General features: G+C 38.3%; 1 protein-coding gene across 1 annotated transcript in view; it reads left to right on the top strand.

Moving 5' to 3' along the window:
• RALGAPA2 (Ral GTPase activating protein catalytic subunit alpha 2) overlaps window positions 1-21,768 on the top strand; it is a 313,050-nt gene that overhangs the window by 46,882 nt on the left and 244,400 nt on the right. The window contains exons 4-9 of the mRNA XM_069495868.1: window positions 3,127-3,184; window positions 12,954-12,997; window positions 15,437-15,614; window positions 16,412-16,527; window positions 18,804-18,942; window positions 20,616-20,812. Of these exons, the coding sequence (XP_069351969.1) occupies window positions 3,127-3,184; window positions 12,954-12,997; window positions 15,437-15,614; window positions 16,412-16,527; window positions 18,804-18,942; window positions 20,616-20,812 (732 nt within the window). The remainder of the gene's footprint in view (window positions 1-3,126; window positions 3,185-12,953; window positions 12,998-15,436; window positions 15,615-16,411; window positions 16,528-18,803; window positions 18,943-20,615; window positions 20,813-21,768) is intronic.

Here is a 21,768-nt window from a genome sequence, read left to right as displayed (position 1 = left end):
GTTGTATGTATTTCTAATCTTTAAAATAAATAAGCATTGAAACAGCTGGCACATCAAAAATTTCTGCTTTGATTTGAGCATATTTGTCTCCAACTACTGCTTTATTGTCTTCATTCTTTTTTTTTTTTTATTCTTTTTTTGAGACAGAGTCTCACTCTGTTGCCCAGGCTAGAGTGAGTGCCGTGGCGTCAGCCTAGCTCACAGCAACCTCAAACTCCTGAGCTCAAGGGATCCTCCTGTCTCAGCCTCCCAAGTAGTTGGGACTACAGGCATGCACCACCATGCCTGGCTAATTTTTTCTATATATATTTTTAGCTGTCCATATAATTTCTTTCTATTTTTAGTAGAGATGGGGTCTCGCTCTTGCTCAGGCTGGTCTCGAACTCCTGAGCTCAAACGATCCACCCACCTCGGCCTCCCAGAGTGCTAGGATTACAGGCGTGAGCCACCGCGCCCGGCCTATTGTCTTCATTCTTAACCTTCTTACCAGAACTCCCTCAACTCACTGATGTCACCAGAGCTATATCTTCTTATTTTAAACTCTGTCCCAGAGAGCTCGCATGTACACACATCTTAAGCTGCTACCTGTATCCCTTACCATCTAAATCCTGCTCCTGTACTCTAGATCCATATATCCAGTTGCCTAGAAGGACATCTCTACTAAGATAGTCCGTTGACACCTCAAATTCCAGGATGTTCGGAACCAAACCTGACATGCTTATTCTCCTTAGGCCTAAGATTCCTTTTGGATTTGATCTCTCATATAAAAGCATTTCCATTTACTAAGCCACTGGGCGTCATTCTGGAGTCCTCCATTTACCACAGCCACTTTACCCACCCATCCTGACAATTGTACCCCCCAAATATCACTACTATTGCTTCTCTTCTTTGCCCTGCTGACCTTGGTCTAGGCCATTTCATACCCGCTCTGAAATACTACCATTGCTTCTTCATTGATTATCTCTGCCTGTCCTCTCAGCCATCTCAAATTCCCCTTCAGCTGGAAGCTGTTCAGGGATTGTGCACTGCTTCCACGAGGACGTTAACCCCTGAACCTTGCCTGCCTCTCCAGTCCCATCTCCTCCCCTTCTCACCCCTCTACCAGCCAAGCTGCTTCCTGCACCTTCCTGCAGCTGCTGTTCTTTAGGGCACTAAGCTGTCTTTGCCTCTTGGCATTACTCCATGCTCTTCCTTCTGTCCCTGTTCTCCAGTAGGTGAATTTAGTTAATCCTCTATGTCTCAGCTCAAGTATCCTCTTGTCCAGGAAGCAGTCCATGAAGCCCTTGCTGAGAAGGGGCACTTTCCCCCTCATCTCTGTAGTACCTCATACAAACTTCTGTCAGGATTGTTCTTTCTTTTTCGGGGGGTGGGGGTGCTGGGGACAGGGTCTCAGTCTGTTGCCTGGGCTAAAGTGTAGTGGCATCATTGTAGCTCATTGCAGCCTCAAACTCCTGGGCTTAAGTGATCCTCCTGCCTCAGCCTCCCAAGTAGTTGGGACTACAGGTGAGAGCCACCATGCTCAGCTAATTAAAAAAAAATTTTGTAGAGATGGGGTCTTGGCTGTGGTCCAGGCTGGTCGCAAACTCCTGCCCTCCAACCATCCTCCTGCCTTGGCCTCCCAAAGTGCTAGGCTTGCAGGCATGAACCACCATGCCCAGCCATGTCAGGATTTTTTTTCTGGGGGGCTGAACTATATGCTTTTTTTTTTTAATCATTTCTCTTGCCCACTAATCATGAAATCCTAGGAAGTAAGTACTAAACATTTTAGTCATATTAATTTTATTCCTGTGCTTCAAATGTGAAGTCTGTTGCCTAGTGTGTAGGTGTTTTTCACTGAATGGGATTTGGGATGTGTGTGGGTGTTTGAGTATATGTCAGCATTATCACATAGTAACATAAGATATAATACCTTTTACAGTTATGGGCTTAAAAGATAACAAGCTGACTTGAATAGACTTTCTCAAAAGAAGACATACATATGGCCAAGTTTATGAAAAAAATGCTCAACATCACTAATCATCAGGGACATGTAAATTAAAATCACAGTACATATCACCTTACACCTGTTAGAGTTACTGTCATCAAAAAGATGAAAGATAAGTGTTGGCAAGGATGTGGAGAAAAGGGAACACTGGTACACTGTTGGTAAGAAAGTGAGTTAGTATAGCCCATATGGAGAACGGTATGAAAGTTCCTCAGAAAACTTAAAATAAAATTGTCATATGTCCCAGCAATCCCACTTCCAGGTGTGTATCCAAAGGAATTGAAATCAAAATGTGGAAGAGATACCTGCACTCCGACATTTATTGCAGCACTATTTACAATAACCAAGATATATAAACAACCTAAGCAGTCATCAGTGGATGAATGGACAAAGACATTATTGCATAGATATACAGTGAAATACTATTCAGCCTTAAAAAAGAAAGAAATTCTGTCATTTGGGACAACATGGATGATCCTGGAGGACATTATGCTAAGTGAAATAAGGCAGGCACAGAAAGACAGATATCATATGATCTCACTTATTATATGTGGAATCTAAAAAAGTCAAACTTAAAGAGGTTCAGGGGCATTTATAACTACGATCCTAAAACTTATTTTTAGTTCCCTGATTCCATTAAATTCTTGCCACCAATTTCATTTGCTTGTTTCACTGAATTGTTTAGAGTCTGATCCTCTTTGTTGTTGTTCTTTCTTCCTAACCCTGTTTTTTGTCCAGAGACTAATAATGATTATATTGGAAATGTGAAGGAGAAGGTGCAAAAGAAGAAACTTGGGGAATCTGGCATTTGGGAAATTATTCTTTTAATATTTAAGCAGTGGCTACTATTTAAGATGAAATTATCATTTTAGGTTTTTTCTTTTTCTTGTTTTCTTTTAGAGAGAATTAAACTTGGGACAGTCATCTCTTTAAAACATTCAGGGAAGGAAGCTTGCCTAGGGCAAATAAAAGAAACTATCTTATAGGAATATAGCATAAAGTGCAGTGTTTATATTATTATAAATAGTTTTCTTTTCCTTTTCTGAGACTTATATATAGCAAGTAATGTGGGCCTATCATGAAAATGTGTGATTTTGTTTGTTGTTTATTTTGTTTATATTGTATTTGTTTTTGTTTTATAGAAAATACTGCAATTTCTACCTGAACGAATTTTCTTTCGATGGCATTACCAGAGTATAGGTAAGAACAATTTAAAAAACTTTTTTAGTAATACAGATTTTTTACAGTTGAATTTTCAGTAATGTTTTATATAATTAACACCATCAAGATAGCTTATAGCAGGGACTATTACTAAGGATATGGTAATTAAAATGAAGATAAGCCCAACTTGGACTTTGGAAGAAAATATATCTATCTCTAAATGTGCTACTTGCAGTATGGTTCATAGACCAGCAGCATCAGCCTCATCATCAGCCTCAAATTGTTAGATGCAGAATCTTGGGTTCCATCCAGACCTGCTGAATCACGGTCGTCTGTATTTTTAGCTAGGACCCTAGGGGATTCCTGTGTATGTGAAGTTTGAAAAACACTAATCTAGAGTATTTTTCTTAAATAATTTTACATTTTTCTTACAAAACAATCTTGTTCTTCAAGGCTCTGTCATTGACTCAAAATTATTCTCCTAGAATGCTTTAGGATGTGGCAGTGAGGGGAAACTTGAAATACAGCAAGTTGCCATGGCTGCCCTTTCTGTCCAGCTCTTAACATCTGACAGTGTCTCGTGCCAGTTTAATATGCACAGCACACCTGTAGTAATTCTGTGATATTAACTGTGAATCCTGCATTTCGTTTTAAAGAGTGTCTACTTTAATCCTTTGCCATTTAAGAATCTGGCATTTCCTACAGTTTTTCTTTTTTTAAAAAATTTTATTTATTTTTACTTATTTTTTTCTTACTTAGCAAATCATATTTGAGGAGAGAATGACCTGATAATGGAATCTAACTGTATTTGATCATTTGTTCATTCAGGTATTTATTGAGGAAGAGACATTTGTATACAAACTTTTGGGACAGAAACAAAGATGTCTCACCATCCTTGCATTTTATAGGCCTCTTGCCTAGTGAGGGGATAGATGAGAAAGTTAATTGCAGCGTGATTGTCGCTATGAAAGAATGATGGTAGCAAAGAAGAAAAGTTGATTAATTCTATGCAGAGGAATTGAGGAAGGTTTCAAGAGAGGTAACTTTGATCTGAACCTTGAAAGATGAACAGGTGAAGTGTGGAAAATGGGGAAAGGGCTTTCTCGGTGGGAGATGATTAAGTACAAAGTCGTGGAACCTGAAAGAATATGGCACAATCAGTGGATACTCCAAAATTCAGAATCTTAAATTTAATTTAAGATTATTTATGTGAAAAATGTAACTGACTCTTATAAAAACTGAATTATTGAAGTTGTATATTATAAATTTAAAAGTAAGCATGCATAGTAAATACATATATTGAACTGAATGAATAAATCATTACTTAAGATAGTACCTTGATCTTTAAATCTTTCAAATACACAGAGAAAGTTTTGCTTTAAATTTTAGAGAGTTGTCCATAGTATTTCTGCTTAATTGAGGCTTTGAGCTTATGTATTTAAATTAAAGTAAAAATAAAAAATTTAAATGCAAAGTATAATTTAAAGAGACATCATGGGGATTTGTGATGCTCCATCGAATAGTAGGAATGGATGACAATGAGACATAACTGCATGCAGTATTTTTTGTCTGTGCTAGATATAATCCTTCTTCAATTTTGTTTATATCATTTGTATGAAAACTATACTCATTTTCTTCAGATAGCACTTTAGAATGTCTGAAGATTAGTAGGCCCTTCTCAGCATGAATAAACTTATTAGAACTATGTGTGAAAATTAATTTGCTTTTGTGTTGTGAAACTTTATGAATCTAGTAGGCAGTGTGTGGTATTACTTTAATTCTGCCTAATACCACATAAACTGGTTAAAATTGCTGATATGAGTAGTTTTTTACCCAGTTTGGTAGCATCTTGTCAAGAACAATGACTGGAGGCCTCAGACTCCTCGATTGGGATTGCCAAGTACTAGGTCTCCTGGGCCATCATAATAGCAGTGTGTGGTGTTTATCTGGCATGTAGAACAAGCTGTTGCTATAAAGTGGTCAGAAGAAGCCATATTTCAGAACGCTGAAGTATGATCATTTGCATATAAAATCATACTTGTTTATTATTGCTGCTTGTATACTTAATACTTCAGTCAAACAGGCTCTTTTCAGATAAATATATTTTTATATGATTAATCAAATCAGGTAGAAATTGGTATTTATACAGGTTCACATCTCTTTTACAATGATCTTCAGGCTAGATGGGCTTTGGAATCAGGCATTTTCAGATTTTAGAACAGCAATGTGGTGCATTGATGTACAATGAAGCAAACAATTTAGAGCATCAACACAATGCTAATGTCTGTATGGAACACCTCCAGGGGTCTGGGCAGTACCCTCTAGCCACGCAAGTTATTATTTCTGTACCTTAAGATGTGAATATTCACCATCAGTAGAATAACTAAACCTAAAATAGCCTTATTCAGGTATTGCCAACATATTTAGATCAGGTCCTGTCCACTAATGATTTACACAGAAAAGCTTCAGTTTACACAGCCTTTTGGATTTTGAAATTGCCGATAAGAGATTGTGGATTTGTAATTATATGCATTTGTTTATATACCTCGCTGTTCCTATTGAACTTTTTCCTAATTTGGATTTGTTAAAATTATTCCCATTTGTCACTCAAGATCTTGACTGAGTTTGTTGTTGAAACTAAGAAAGTATAGGCAAACACCACATATCTAAGGAAATGAATGTGCCTTGAGTATCTCCTCAGTATTGGCTTCTTGACTTCTGCAAAACCTCTGGGCATAGGGCAGGGGCCCTCTCACCAGTCAGTGTCTGACATTCTAGGTAGCGAATATTTCTTACTTAATAGGAAGAACACTGCTATATTAATTTCTTAATTAAATGTTATTGCAGTTGGTAGGAGTCAAGGTACTCTGAAATGTTGGGTTTCAACATTTGAAGTTTTGGTCTATATACCACTGATACAGTACACTTTCTGTCCCACACTACAAAAGACAATGTCACTAAGCAGAGAAACCTAAAATAAGAGCAAGTTCTATATTCTGCAAGTCTCAAAAGCTCTCAGACCTACCTGATAGCCACATTTTATCCTGAGAAGGAAGAAAATAGTTTGAAATGTCAACAATGCTTGAAGTCTGTTTCTTGTTTTGTTTGTGGCAAACAGAGACATTTCTGTTTTCCTTAAAGCTGTTTTAGAGGAAAGAAATAGTCTGTAGTTTCACATTGTTTTGGTTTTTAATGGTTGACTCCTTGCATTAAATCAGTGAATGAGGAAACATTTGAACTCTTAAGTTTTGTGATGTGAACACAGGTTCATTATTCCAAGCATCTGGAGGTACTTTTTCAAGTGATGTTTGGAGAACAAGAGAGTATCAGGGGAGTAGTTGACATGACAGTCATGACTTCTGTGATGTATGCTAATCCATGACTCCACTATTTATAAGCTTCCATTATGATTACAAATAAAACAATTATTTGTTGAATATTTCCCGAAGTCATTTTTAGGCCAGTAAATCTGGTGTATAAAGGTAGCTCCTTGATGCCTTATCTCCGGCAATAATGAGAACTGACGGGGAGTGAGGAGATGAGAAAGAGTGGCACAAACCAGGGATATTTGGTGCAAGGCCAGGCTGTGACACCCCTTCATGTGCCCATGTGTAATCAACTCAGGACTTAAAAGTTACATTTATATTCTCTTTAAGAATGTTTACTGCTAATGAGTCACTAGAAGGCAAGTTTCCTATCTCATTCAGTGGATAGTGCTGTGCCTGTGCTCATTAGATACATGTTGCATGGGTGAAAGAATATATTAATATTTTGTATGTTAAAAATAGCTGAGCATGGTTGCACACACCGGTAGTCCTAGCTACTTGGGAGGCTGATGTAGGAGGATTGCTTTGAGCCCAGGAGTTTGAGTACAGCCTGGGCACAATATAGCAAGACCCTATTCCTAAAAAAAATAGTAATGATGAGAAATGTTAAAAATAAATAACCCTTGGGTTTAAAGGGGTAGGACTCAGTAGGTGGGAAATTCACATATGTGCGATATCTGATGCATGTTTTTTATATCTGAGTCACTATTAAATCTAGGTTGTTCAACTAGGTTTTTCATTTACATACCATGAAAACCAAGTGCATAACTAAGCTGCAAATTTGTTTCTGACTTTTCAAAAGTGTTCCTGGCTTAACACCTGGGGCCCCACATTGCTTGGGATGTGAGCACAACCTCTGACCAGGCTCATTTCTCAAAATTCCTTCTGCCCACTGGCTCTAAACTCTCCTTGGGAGCCTGAGTCTAACAGCCTTCCGTGTTCCCTCACAATCAGGCCATACTGTAGCTCACCGTTCCCGAGGGAGCAGGGTCTCCTTATGCATGCCACACTAGGAAGTGCATCACAGCCAGGCTGAGCAAAATCCAGGAACCCTGCACGTCCCATGTTTATTAGAGGATGGCTGGAACTAATGCCCATGGCAGTGTGGGGTCAACTCAGTGTCTTTTTGGGGTCCTTTCTGGGCGCTTTTACCATTACTGCTCTGTGTTTCTTTCCCACCCAGCCACTTCTTTGTGTTGTGCCTCTTGGAAGTCCTCTGTCTGGGTTAATCAAAAGCCCTACAGCTTAGCCTCTTTCTTTCACCTCCTTGGCCACCTGAAACCTGACTTTTGTCTGAGACCCCTCTCTCTTCTTGGACCATGCCAGCTTCTCCCTCCTTGTTAATGCCATGTCTTCTGATATCCTGCTCATTTGCCTTTTTTTCTCCATGGCTTTGGTTCTCTCCTAGTCCTTTTCCTTCATGTCAAGTTGCCCATCATCTCCTTCCCCCCCAGTCCTCTGTGGCTTCCTGACCCTTGCCATCATGCAGACCTCTGTCTGACCATGATCTCCAGCCTCCTGATCTTTCACCCAATCACTTCCAGCCCACCTGATCTTTCGTTTTTTTTTTTTTTCCTTATTTTTAAACAATGGTTTTACTGGGGGTATAATTGATATACAGTAAACTGTATATATTTGAAATATGCATTTTGATAAGTTTTGAAGTAGTTATGCATCTGTTAAGTTGTTACTACCATCAAGATAATGAACATGGATATCATCCCCAAAAGTTTCCTTATCCCCCTTGGTAACCCCTTTCTCTCACCCTTCCTCACCTCACCCCCCAGTCCCCAAGCAGCCAGCGATCTGCTCTTCTGTCACTGTAGACCAGCTTGCATTTTCTAGAGTCTTATAAAAATAGAATCATGCAGTATATACTATTTTTGGGTGGCTTCTTTCATTTGGCATAATGATTTTGAGGTTCATATGTGTTGTTTCATGTATTAATAGTTCATTCCTTTTTATTTCTGGGTAGTACAATATTCCATTGTATGCATATAGCATAATTTGTTTATCTGTTCACTTATTGATGGCCATTTTGGTTGTTTCAAGTATTTGGCTATTACAAATAAAGCTACTATAAACATTTGTGTACAAGTCTTTGTGGGGACATATGGTTTCCTATCTCTTGGGAATAGAATGCCTGAATCATATAAGGTGTATGTTTAACTGCTAGACTGTTTTCCAAAGTGGTTGTACCATTTTATGTTCCCACCAGCAGTGTGAGAATGCCACTTACTCCACATTCTCTTTTACACTTTGTATGGTGGGTCTTTTTGTTTTAGTGGTACTGGCATCTCATTGACTGATGATAATGAGCGTCTTTTCATGTTCTTATTTGCCATCGTATGTCTTCTTTGGTGAAGTGTATGTTCAAATCTATTTCCCATTTTAAAATTGGGTTGTTTTCTTAATATTGAATTTTGAGAGTTCTTTTCTTATTCTGGATACAAGTCCTTTTTAAATATATGCCTTGGAAATATTTTCTCCCCATCTCTGGCTTGTCTTTTCATTCCCTTGATAGTGTCTTTTGAAGAGTTGAGGTTTTTAATTTTGAAGAAATCTAATTTATCATTTTTTTCTTTTATAGATTGTGCTATTGGTATCACATATAAGGAATCTTTGCCTAACTCAAAGTTACAAAGATCTTGTATGTTTTCTTCTAGCAGTTCTATAGCTATATGTTTAACATTTAGGTCCTTGATCCATTTTGAGCTCATTTTTATTAATTTCCTTGTGCTCAGTGTGGATCTTGTAGAGACAGAAAGTTCATTGTTCCTGCTCCACTGGCCATTCCCTGCAGGCTGTCCCTACTGCAGCCCAGAGGGAGTTTCTCTACATTCTGGCCCCTCGCCTGGTGGTATATTGCATTGTATGTTGTTTAGTTTGAGGCATGATATTGAAAAGGAGTTTTTAAAAAGTTAAAATTAAATAAGATTTTATAATATTAAAGTTAGATTAGAAATATCTTTAAAAGATCATTTAAAAATTGTCACTTTAAAAAATGGTCAAAGGCCGGGGCGCGGTGGCTCACGCCTGTAATCCTAGCACTCTGGGAGGCCGAGGTAGGAGGATCACTCGAGGTCAGGAGTTTGCGACCAGCCTGAGCAAGAGCGAGATCCTGTCTCTACTAAAAATAGAAAGAAATGATCTGGAAAGCTAAAATATATATAGAAAAAAATTAGCCGGACATGGTGGCACATGCCTATAGTCCCAGCTACTCAGGAAGCTGAGGCAGGAGGATTGCTTAAGCCCAGAAGTTTGAGGTTGCTGTGAGCTTGATGCCACGGCATTCTAGCCTGGGCAACAGAGTGAGACTCTGTCTCAAAAATAAATAAATAAATAAATAAATAATAAAAAATGGTCAAAGAGAACTTGTCAAATGTGGCAGTTATCACAATTGAAAATGAAAAGCAAAGAAGTAGGTTTTGAAAATGTTTTGATGAATTTGCTTCCATTAAATCCAGGAAAGTAAAATTATAATACATTCTTTGTTATAATTAAAATATTTAAACTAATGCTGTGAATTTTAATATACCTGATTTTAAATTTTTCAATATTTTTTCAACTATAGTAATGTTCTGTAAAAATTTAACCATTAAAAATATATAAAAACATATATAGGAGGATGTATACACTTTTCCTTTTACCTCAGGTTCCAGTATGGTTCAGCACAACACTAGTATTTAAAATTTTAACATTGTTCATCAGAGACTCTTTTGCATTAATCTTTATTTTTAAAAACTATTACATTAAAATATTATTTATCTTGATTACTGAGTTTTTTTAGTGCCCCTTAAATTTTGTTCAAAACACCTCACTTTTCTCTCTCTAGTCCCAGCCCTGGTATTTTTACTGCCTCTTCAAAAGTAGTAAGACTTACATTCAGAAGATACTTATGGTTAAAATACAGTAAAAGTTCTCCAATAGAAGTTAGAAGTTCATAGAATTTACCCAACTAACTAGATTTTATTTACTCATTCATTCTTTTATTATTAGTCAATAAAGTGGCAACCAGGAGAGTTGATGAGGCACATAAAAGAGATGAGGGTGGGTATAATCACAGTTTGGATGAAGAGTTTAAAAATCCAAACAGCCATACACACACACACACACACACACACAGACACTTTAAAATTAAAATGAGAAAGGATTTGATAATTTTAATTTAGGATAGAAATATCTTTGTGATATTTCTTAAAAAAATACCTAAAGAGGACGAGCAAGGCTCTCAGGTACTTACCACCAGTCTGTGTGTTGAAACCCTCTGCTCTGTGCTCCCACTGCACAAATTTTTCTTTCTAATGTTCTTATTAAAAAGAGTTCCTTAGAGAATAGCTGATGCCCGTAGAGGATAACAGTGCCTCCTACATGATGCATTAATACTTACCATGTACCAGACACTGTTCTAAACATTTATATATATAACTTTATTTAAACCTCACTAATAATTGTCTATGATAGGCACTGTTGTCATTCCATTTTACAGATGAGAAAACTCAGGCACAGAGAGGTTAAATAAGTGACTTACTTTACACAGTTAGTAAGCACAGAAATTAGATTTGAACCCTAGCAGTCTAGCTTCTGAATCCAACTTGTAACTGCCAAGCTATTACTGCTTCACACGTACAGAAGAGTTTTTGAATAACGGATGGAATAAACCAAATATATGTATATTAGTTTTCTATTGCTGCTGTAACAAATTACCAGATTAATTTTAAAAAGTTGGGGGCTGTTGACTAATATAAACATAGATCATCTATATGTCTCTTGTAAAGTCTGTCCTTTCTATATATATATTTCTCCTGTCTGTGTAGGGAAAAGTGGATATAGTCATCTGTGGGTAGGCAAAATAGCTTAAAAAAAAAAAAACCACGCTGGACCATTCCCCAAAAGGGGAAGGACTAGCAATCACCAGTGGTCATACACAATGACCCGGAGAAAGTATTTCCGAGAGTGTGTTGCAGGATGATGAATTAGCCAAATGGTTGGGACAAGTACTGTCTGTGCAGACTTTATCCATTTTCCAATGTCTGTTGGCTCTGCCAACCATCATGAGGCCCTCCTAAGGTGTAATGAAGAAAATGTTAAACTGAGACAGAACAAACTTGGTTTAAGAATGTATAAACATGGGGGCAAGGTACAAGGACTCAGGTTGAGGAAGGATGTGGGATAGAAAAGTCCTATGGTCACAGCCACTGGAACCTTAGCTGTGAGAGAGAGCCCAGCCTCGCAAATGCTGGCTCTAGACCAAAAAATTACTGGGTATGGTTTGGTGAAGGGAGAGGTATGTATGGCTGGGGGTGAGGGTGCAAGTGGGGTGGGGGTGGGTGGGGGAGGCACTTGAACTTATTTCACTCAATCAAAAACCATTAGTGATTTAAGTGCTATAACCCAATCCAAGTCATGATAATGAGTTTCCACTGATCCTTTGTGTTAGGTATTATAAACAGTAAAAGGTTCCTTCATATTGCCAGTGATTTTGTTCTGGCTAATGAATTTCTAAAGAGTATGCATTTAGCTGTCATATGTGTATCTATCCACATAGATATGGCTTATTATCAGTCATTGAGACACTGACTCAATTTCTTGGTGAAATAGCCCTTTGAAATTCATTGATGGAGTAAATATGATTTGATATTCTAATTTTAAAATATTATACAAAACTTTCCATCAGGGAATCTAATGACTTTTTTTCTTAAAAGATATGTAATTTGATTGAGAGAAAAGTTCTCTTGCCTAAGACTTCTAATATATTTTAAAAGGTCTTCTCCTTTTTGGGGGTTAAGATCCCATTTTAGAGGCTACATATGATATTTTGTTGGGGTTGCCAGGCCATCGCCATGCTGAGGGCATGAACTCATTTATAGAATACTTGGTAATATGTTTCCATCCTCCTAAGAGAGACATTTCTCATTACAGTGGGCTGCAGCACCAAAGTTTTTGTAGTTGACTGGTGTAGTTCTGAGTAAATCTTGATTTTGTCTCCTTGACAGTGACCAAAGCGCTCTGCTAGAGGATTTATTGATGGACCAAGCCCCATAAATGTGGTCGTCACTGCCAGGAGAGAAACATGCCATCCTGAATATTTGTAAAATGTTCTTGTAAAAATGTTTTGTGAGCAGTCATCTTACATCATTTTTACCTTTAGAGATTTAAACAAAATCATTCATTTTATGCATGACAAGAGATATTTGCACATAATCCACTGTGGGCATTTGGGTTACCTTAATATCAATCATTGTGACTGTTTTAAAAGAATTTTGAAGAGGTACATACTGAAAGTACTTTTATCTTACAAACATCTTTCCCTCTGTGACATTGCTTTGCTTCTGAAGGTCAGCCTTCTTCCTTTTGTTTTTTAAAAAGTTACACCTTTTGTCATAGGTACATTTTTTTCTTTCTAAAACTGATATTTTCAAAATGTATCTTAAATATGCATTCATAAACTCTATTTCTAATTCATTGTTTTAAACTTTCAGGCTCAACTTTAAAGAAGCTTCTACACACTGGAAATTCTATTAAGGTATTTATAGTGTAATGTCATTTTTAATTACTCTTAAATTTATTAATGCCACAAAGTAACAATGTTAGGCCATTTTGAAAAAAAAAAAAGATCTTTAGAAACCACTTGACTTAGTTTTTATTTTTTAACTGATAAATTATATGATAAATATTGTTAGTGAGAGACGTTTTAAATGACATTAGGGAAAGTGACTTGGGCTTAAGAGTTTGGAGTTCCGAGTTCTAATTCTGGTTCTGCTGGGTCCAGCTAGGAACCATGGGCAAGGCACTAACTGCTCCGGTTTTATCAGTAAAAGGAAGGGCATTTCCTCTAAGCTTCAGAGCTAACATACCTGGTTCTGTTCACCTCAGTAATCTGGTTGTTAAAATTATAGTTGTGTCTGAATTAATTTTACCAATTTTGAGAACTACTATAGGAGAAAATAACAGCAGGGCCTCCCTCTTGAACATTTATTTGCTGCAGATTGATCTTGTAATTTAGGTTAAAATTGGCATATTTTAAAATGAATACACCTTTTATAGTGACATATATTACTTGATGCAGAGATAAGATGACCCTAAAACATTAGTGGCAGAGAAAACCAGCCTGGGGTAAATATTTTATGGAAGATAACTCACTTGTAGCCAATTAAGTTGTGTGAATGCTTTTAATAAGCTAATATATTTTTTGTTTTATATCAGTTTAAACAATCACAGCCACTTAAAACTTGATATGTTGACTATCTCTTACATGTTGAAAAAAAGAAGCGAGCTATTCATAGCCTCATTGCAGAGTCCATATTTTGTCCCTCTTATAATAATGTTATAATTAAAACCTATGAGGTTGTTATCTTATATTTGTATTAGCCTTATGTGTATTTAGTTCTCTTAATTACAGTTAGCATAAAAAATTGGAGACTTATAGAATTTCATAGAAAGTTTCCTCTTGTTAAATATAATTTTATTAGTTATATGTAGAGCTGTATCATTTCTTTTTGTCTGACGGCTGATTAGTATTGTATTACCACTCATTCTACCTGCTTGGGGAGAGGAGGACAGGTGTGTATGGACATGGAGATTTGTGCAGAGCCGTGGTGGAATCCAGGAGCATGTCTGGAAGTATGGTGTGAGTCTGCTTCATTAATGGGATAGGACTGTTGCCAGCTAGGGTGTCTGTCTTGATGCAGTTTGACTTCTGCTGGGAGTCAGCAAAGCCAAGTATGTAATTTTTGCGGGGTGGGGTGGGTCTCTTCTCCTTTTTGTTTTCTGCCAGAGCCTCGTGTTTAGCTTGCAACATTCTTGCTCTGGGGGCATGAGCACCACGTTAGGTTAAGGGAAAGGAGATCAGACAGTCACTCCAGTTGCCTGCATTTGGCGTTCACAACATCTTTCAACTGCATCTGACTTTTTTCCAATCTCTTTTGCTTATTTAGCTTCTTTTATTGACATCATCTTTCAGCTGTTTCGGAAGTACAAAAATGGAGGGATGTGTGTTTTCGAATTCTAGGAACAGGATGAATTTGGAAGTAAGTGTAGAGGAGGAAAAAGGGCACATCTACCTATGTTGATGTTTTCAACCAGGTGATGCTGACCATTCAGAGCATGGCAAAGGTGTTAGAGAGAATAGAGTAGGCAGGGATCCCCAACCTGTGGTGAGTTGTATAATTATTCCATTATATATTACAAGGTAATAATAGAAGCAAAGTGCACGATAAATGTAATGCGCTTGAATCATCCTGAAACCATCTCCCCAGCCCCCCTTTCCCCACTTTGTGGAAAAATTGTCTTCCATGAAAATGGTCCCTGGTGCCAAAAAGTTTGGGGACCGCTGGAGTTAGGGACGTAAGACAGGGAAGCTGGAAACCTGCCCTGTCTCACTGAGCCAGGCCTTCAAGGTCTTATTTAGCACCAAGTGTTCTGATTTTCAAGAAGATCATAAGCATGTGCATACAGTACATACATTTGGAGGGTGACTGTCTTTGTCATTGTTTTCGTGGATTATCTAGTGTTGATGATCTGGGCACTGTTGCTTTACAGAGGGAAATGCTATTGATAGGAAATATTTACATGGTGCTTAATGTGAACCAGGCACTATTATGTGTGCTTTATACATTAGCTCACTTAATACTTAAAACAATCCTTTGTGGGAAACGCTTTTATCATCCCTACTTTACAGATGGGGGGACTAAGACATGGAGAATAAGTGGTCTCCACAGGTCGCAGCTAGAAAGTGGCAGAGCCTGCATTTGAACCCAGGCATTCTGGCTCCAGAACCTAAGCTCTTAACCCTTGTCCTATATTGCAGCATCCTTGCTTACTTGTCACTAAGTGAAGAACCTGGTGAAGTACTTCAAAGATACCTTTAACTTCTAGTTTTTCTTTCTCAGGACTGATGCTACGTTGCAATGCATTTCTACAAATACATGTATTTCATTTGCATTACTTTTAACTTTGTTTTCAGATAAGATGTGAAGGAATCAGGCTGTTTCTTTTGTGGCTTCAAGCACTTCAGACGAACTGTGCAGAAGAGCAGGTGCTGATTTTTGCTTGCCTCGTGCCTGGTTTCCCAGCGGTCATGTCATCCAGGGGGCCCTGCACACTGGAGACGCTCATCAGTCCTAGCCCTAGTGTAGCTGATGGTAAGTAACGTTAGCAGATCTTACTTGTTGAAATTACTCTTCAACTTACGTTGAGGAGTTCCTTGGTTTTTCATTTTCTTGACTGATGTACATGGGTTCTGAAGAGGAATTAGTTCCTGTTCATATTCACAGTAGATTCTTGCTAACATTAGAATCAAAAGACTTAGAGCCTATTTTATATGAAATGATGACAAGAGAAATTTACTGAAGTGATGGAAACAGGAATTGAAGGGAGGAGGCAGATGTTGGCAATATCAGGAAGTGCAGACACATGGGAAGTCTGGAGTGCTTTTGCGGCTATTAATGAGATTTAAATCTGCCATCTAAAACTACTGTCTGTTGTTCTTGCCACTATTGTTCATAAGTGGACATTCATCTGCTCACCCAGGATCTTATTTTGCCAGCTGTGTATTTTCATGCAGCATTTATGGAAGGATAATAGTGGCCTCATGGGACTATTAATGGTGGCCATTGGTGTCCTGTGAGTTTTCAAGAAACGTTCCTGTTAGGGTCATTGATTTATTACTGTGTATTGTTTTATTGCCCAATGACTGGTGTTTGATCCTGGGCTGACCAAAGCAGAATTTGAAAGGGAAAGAATGGCCTGGTGGGAGAGGTGGCTTCTTGGGCATCCGTACTGTGTTATCAGGCCCTTTCTGCACACTGGCTTGGAGGGCAGTGTGAGCAGTCCCAGTGGATGGATAGATGTATTTTAATAGATACCATTTTTAAAAATCTTAAACCCTATTTAAAATTTAACTTCAGTGAATGAGCTCTCATTATTTTCTATCCTGCAGCGAAGGTTTATCCAGAAGAAATCACTCCACTCTTGCCAGCCATATCGGGGGAGAAGATTGCTGAGGACCAAACCTGCTTTTTTCTTCAAGTACTTTTGAAGTATATGGTTATTCAGGTCAGGGAAAAATCATAAATATTTCAGTGATGGACTTATTCTCGGTAGGAAAGAGAAAATACTGCCTGTTTTCTCTCTGTGTGTCCATATTTTTTCTTTTTGCATTTTTTTTGAGGTAATGTTATGTGATAGTTTACTAAACGAAGAGTATGTGCCATTGTTAGGTCAATTCAACAAGATCAGGCATACATGCTATTTTGTGTGCACGTGTTTAAAGTGTTTTTCCCTCTTTACCCCTTCCCCACCCCTGATCTCCATGCTTGCAAGACAGGATGGAGGAGGAGGCAGGCCCAGAGGCTGAATGGGTAGACCAGACCAGGCAGAGCAGACCAGGAGATCTGAAGGAAAGCATATGTAGTGATCTCACCGCACTGCCAGCACAGGCCTACTTTATGTCATATATTCCTTTTTCTTAAGTTTGCCAGCTACATACAGAACTGAAATCATTAGTTTATGGTTTTAATAGGTGATTTGTGTCTCTTGGTCTATATTTCTGAACATTAATATGGTTAGAATAAAATCTGATTCTTTTTTCTCAGTGAACACTTCTCTTGCCCCTGAGTTCCTCCTGGGTACAGTCCAGTCTCTGTCTTCACCTTCACAACCGAGTCGTTGAAGTATTACCTGTCTTCTGTCCTGCCACTGCCAAAATTGCAGGCCCTGGACCACAGAGGGGTTCTCGTAGTCAGTCCAGAGGGAGGGCAGGCACTCTTCAGTTTTTGCTCTCCTCATTCTTTGAGGTTATTTGACAGTGACTATCCCTCCTTCATGAGATTCTCTCTTCTCATGATGTTTTCTTCTAGGTTTTCTCCTCCCTTTCTTTTGCTTCCTTCTAGTTTTCTTTAGGGAACCATGCTTTTCTTTGCTGTCCTTCAAGATTCAGTACTTGGCTGTCCTTTTTGATTACTCAGTCTTGCTGGGCAATTTTATCCCCTTTCTTCCCCTGTTTCCTTTAGCCAGTACCAGGAACACAAAGACTTCAAAATCCTGAAAGCCCAACTGGGGCAATCTTCTGGAAGCTCCACATTTGAACTCTAATTGTCCGTTCTATATGCACCTCAAACGCCACCTGTACAGAAGTGGTTGGAGATTCCATTTGTCTTGGGAAATCAACAGAGTGTTTAGAACTTGGATGTGTTGGGGGCCTTGGGTTCTCATTCTGGATATGTCACTAATGAGTTATGTGACCTCGGATAAGTCATGTAGTCCCCAGGGAGCACCCTTAGAGGGAGATGGCATTGCTATAGGGCAGAGGTTTGTATGCAGACCTCGAACCCTCTAAGGGTGTGCAGAGTTTTACGTGTGTGTCTGTACCTCCCTCCTGCCTTTTGGGCTGAGTTCTCAGAGCAGAGCTTCTGACAGGTTATGGACACTCAGCCCCTCTGCCTTTGGGGCAACCAAAGCACCCCATCCTTTTACCTGAGGTGCTGAACAAATATTATCATTTTCTAAGTGGGCATATCGTGAAGGAAGTTGGGAAGCTCTGCTTTGGAGAGCTCTGTGGTCCAATAAGTTTTAGGAGCCACTGACAGGTCTTCTCTAAGGTCCCTCTCTGTACTATGTTTCCCTAAGAAATGTGGGGGTAACCAGGCTGTCCTCCTGGCTCCTCTGGGGTGGTCCCAGCTATCGAGCAGTTTTGGAGTGCTCCCACTATGCAAACACTGTGATCCGTTTTCGAGGGGGAGACTGTTATCTCAACACTATGAAAGCTTTAAACACAATCCATAGCTGGGCTACCAGGCCTGGTTATTTTAGCCTGTGAATTGTTTTTAATAAGGAGAATACATTTTCCAAGATTCCATAGCTTTTGCCTTTTGATATTGATTTTGCATGTAGGTAACATTGGATGAAATCCTTGAGAAGGGATTGTTTCTTTAACTCCTGTTTATTATAAATGGCCTTTTTGAGTTTAGAAAAAAAACCTCCTGATTATTTCTGACTAAATGTTCTAAAGGTGCAAGGAATGATAGATCATTACAAAGGACATGTGGAAAAAATATGGGCATGAAATAGTAGAGCAAGTTTGAAAAGGTGTATCATTGAGTGATTTTAAAAAACTCAGTAAAAATGCTGTTTTTAACAGTTACTGTTTTGAAGTATTCATTCCTGTCATCTTTTGAGCTTGTTAAGATATTTCATTACATGATTGTCAATATTATTTGTCACATTTTAAAATTTAGGGTAGGAATTTCAATAACATAACATAATTTCGGTTTAGTATATGTTAATTTGAAATGTAAATATACGTTATGTTCTTTTCCACATATTATCCAAAGGCTGCAAGCTTGGAGTGGAAGAATAAGGAGAATCGAGATACTGGTTTTAAATTTCTTTTTACATTGTTTCGAAAGTATTATCTTCCTCATTTATTTCCATCATTTACTAAGTTAACAAACATCTACAAACCTGTGCTTGGTAAGTACTGTTTGAGCTGTGTATAGAGGACATCCACAGGCAAGCTGTACCGTCTCTTTCAAAGAGACCTTTGATGGTTACTTTATCCTTATGTTGAATGGTAACTTTATTGTAAGAGGTTTAAAGTTTCCTGATAAGGATTTTTAGTTATTTGTACCAACCAAGATGTACCACAGCTCACAGCAATAAAGGGGAATTGTGGCCCCTATACTCAGAAATAATTTGAAATCTATTGTGATACTTTTGGTGAAATTATATTTACCATTTTTAATGTAAAAAGCCTGCATGTCCTAAAGTCTTCACTTGTGGGTGGTGGGTATTGTGACCCTAGACCTTGCTCAGTGACGAGGCAGCACAGCCTAGGGCACACAGCTGCCCATAGCAGGCCCTTTCTTTTATGCCGGACCTTGCATCCAGCTCATACACTGACAGTTGCTTAGGGAGGGCAGATTTTTGGGTGATCAGACAGGCTATGGACAGTAAGCCCCAGGAGGCTAGGAAACATAAAGGAATTTCTAATTTAGCTCCTAAAGTTTTACTTCTAGAAGAAATGAGGACTGATAGGTCAGAAGCGTTCCATAGAGTGGTGAAGGTGGGGGGCAAATCTTCCTCTCTCTGTTATTTAAAATAGGTGAAATAGTTCAAATAAATAATCAGAAACAGTCCTGGAGGAGAAAGGTCACAAGGGACATTTTCTGGGGAACATAACCAACTAATTCATCTGTCTACACTCACACATACTTGGGCAAGAGGGCAGCTGAAGCTTGGTGCATTTTGAAAGATGTAGAATTACTGACTTTTAGGGGTACTGGGACGTGTATTTTGTTAGCTATATGTATGTGGGTATTTTTTCAAAATTTGTTTCTGATTTTATATGTAGTCTATATTCGTTGTAAAAAACATGGTGTATTTTTAATATTCCTAGATTAGAAGTTAATTGTTGAGAATTTTTCTGCCTCATGCAGGTATTCCAGATATACAAAAATTATTTGAGATAAAGAGTTGGATTTATGGCAACTAGTGTCTCAAATCCAATATAATATAATTTTCATATTAATTATGCAATTTAAAGAATGAAGAATGGACCTCTTGTTAATTCTTTGGGAATGGTGGCATTTGATACCTCAAAGATAAAATGTGACTTTCTGAATTCATGTAAACATAAAGTAGATTATACTGATTCTGTTTCCTTGGATTCATCTAAAGGGAAAAGGATGTAAAACTAAAGTTCAATGGGTTTAATCAGTGCAGTGTTGGATATTAAAATATCTAAAATGATTTTTAAAATGTTCAAATATGCTTTTACATTTGTTCTAGCCAGAAAATAAGATTAAATTAGGTAGAATCTATGTGAAAAGATTTTCACTTTTATAGTCTCATGTAATTTCTCAAAATCGTTAGAAAGAGTTGTTAGCTTAGTTTTTCTATAGCTGTGTACCATAGCCAAATGTAAACAATAACAACAAGTGCCACCCCCTTGGTCAGATTGCAAGGCAGAATCAGAAACGAGCGTACCAAAAGATGCCATTTTTAATAATTTATGGTTCTTCATTTTTAGTTACTCCTCAGACACCAAATATATGTTTATTTAATTAGAAACAGAAACATTTGTAGGGGTTACTTAATGCTAAGGTTCACTAACCTAATCAATCACGTGTTCTCTTTTTTACTAGACATCCCTCATTTGAGACCAAAGCCAGCGTACATTACTACAATTCGAGACAATGAAAACATTTACAGTACAAAAATTCCCTACATGGCAGCTCGTGTTGTTTTTATTAAGTGGATTGTAACTTTCTTTTTGGAAAAGAAACTAACTACAACACAAAACACTAAAAATGGAGTTGATGTATTGCCTAAAATCATCCAGGTATGCCATTCTTCATCTTTTTATCTCTTAATACTTATGGAATGAAACACACTAACTAACACATGGCCAAAGTAATGGATTATTAGAGTTATTGATTCTTACAGGTTGTTGGTTACAAGGAATCAATTTTATTTGCCCACTCTGTGATGCTGAGGATTCAAAGGGAGCTGCGAGTTAGAAGTGCTTGCTGTGCGCGATTGGAGTTGCCACGATGAGGCAGTCTCGGGTACGGGAGCCATTCTGAGAACATGGCTGTTGTGTGCACACTCCTGACTCTCCGGCATGCTCACTCCTTTACTCAAGTACAAGTGACCCCAGCATGAGAACAGAGGCTTGTCTTGCCTTTGCCTGTCACTGGTACCTGGAAGGCTCTCAGGAAATGTGCAGGTGGCCCATGGGAGTAGACCCGTGAGGCTGCCAAGTGCCCTCTGGCATTTCTGGGGAGGGAAGTAGATCAGCAGCTCAGGATTTTGGGTTGATTGTTGAGCTGTGTTGGGATCTCTGAAAGAGAAGGTCACCACTCCCCAAGGCCTTGGAAAAGGCCTCTTCTTATCTAGGGCTGGCTATGCCTTCTCTTGCTTGGCCTTGGTCAGACACAAATGAGGGCTTTTCCAGCAGGCTGAGTTGCTTAGGGACTTTGTGCTTGGTAGAGCACTACCACTTGTGGAGATCAGAGAGCAGCTACTTCACTGAGGAGTCTTGGTTTTGTGTGCTTTTTTGTTTCTTTTCCCAGTAACAGGGACAGGAAGTGTGGTCCACTTACTGCAGGTTTGCTTAATGCCCTGGAAATTCCAGAATTATGAACTAGGCCTGAGCTGGGCAAATACACAAACCTGAGGAGGCAGATAAGTGGTCCATGTGCTTTAAGGTTGTTAGGAAACTTTGATGGAGGAACATCAAAGTCTAGAGTATGTGGCTCCATTGAAGAGTTAGAGGAGAAACTTATTTTCAAAAAA

The sequence above is a fragment of the Eulemur rufifrons genome, chromosome 20 (assembly GCF_041146395.1).
Source record: "Eulemur rufifrons isolate Redbay chromosome 20, OSU_ERuf_1, whole genome shotgun sequence".
Classification (NCBI taxonomy): domain Eukaryota; kingdom Metazoa; phylum Chordata; class Mammalia; order Primates; family Lemuridae; genus Eulemur; species Eulemur rufifrons.
This window is presented reverse-complemented; position numbering and strand designations above follow the sequence as displayed.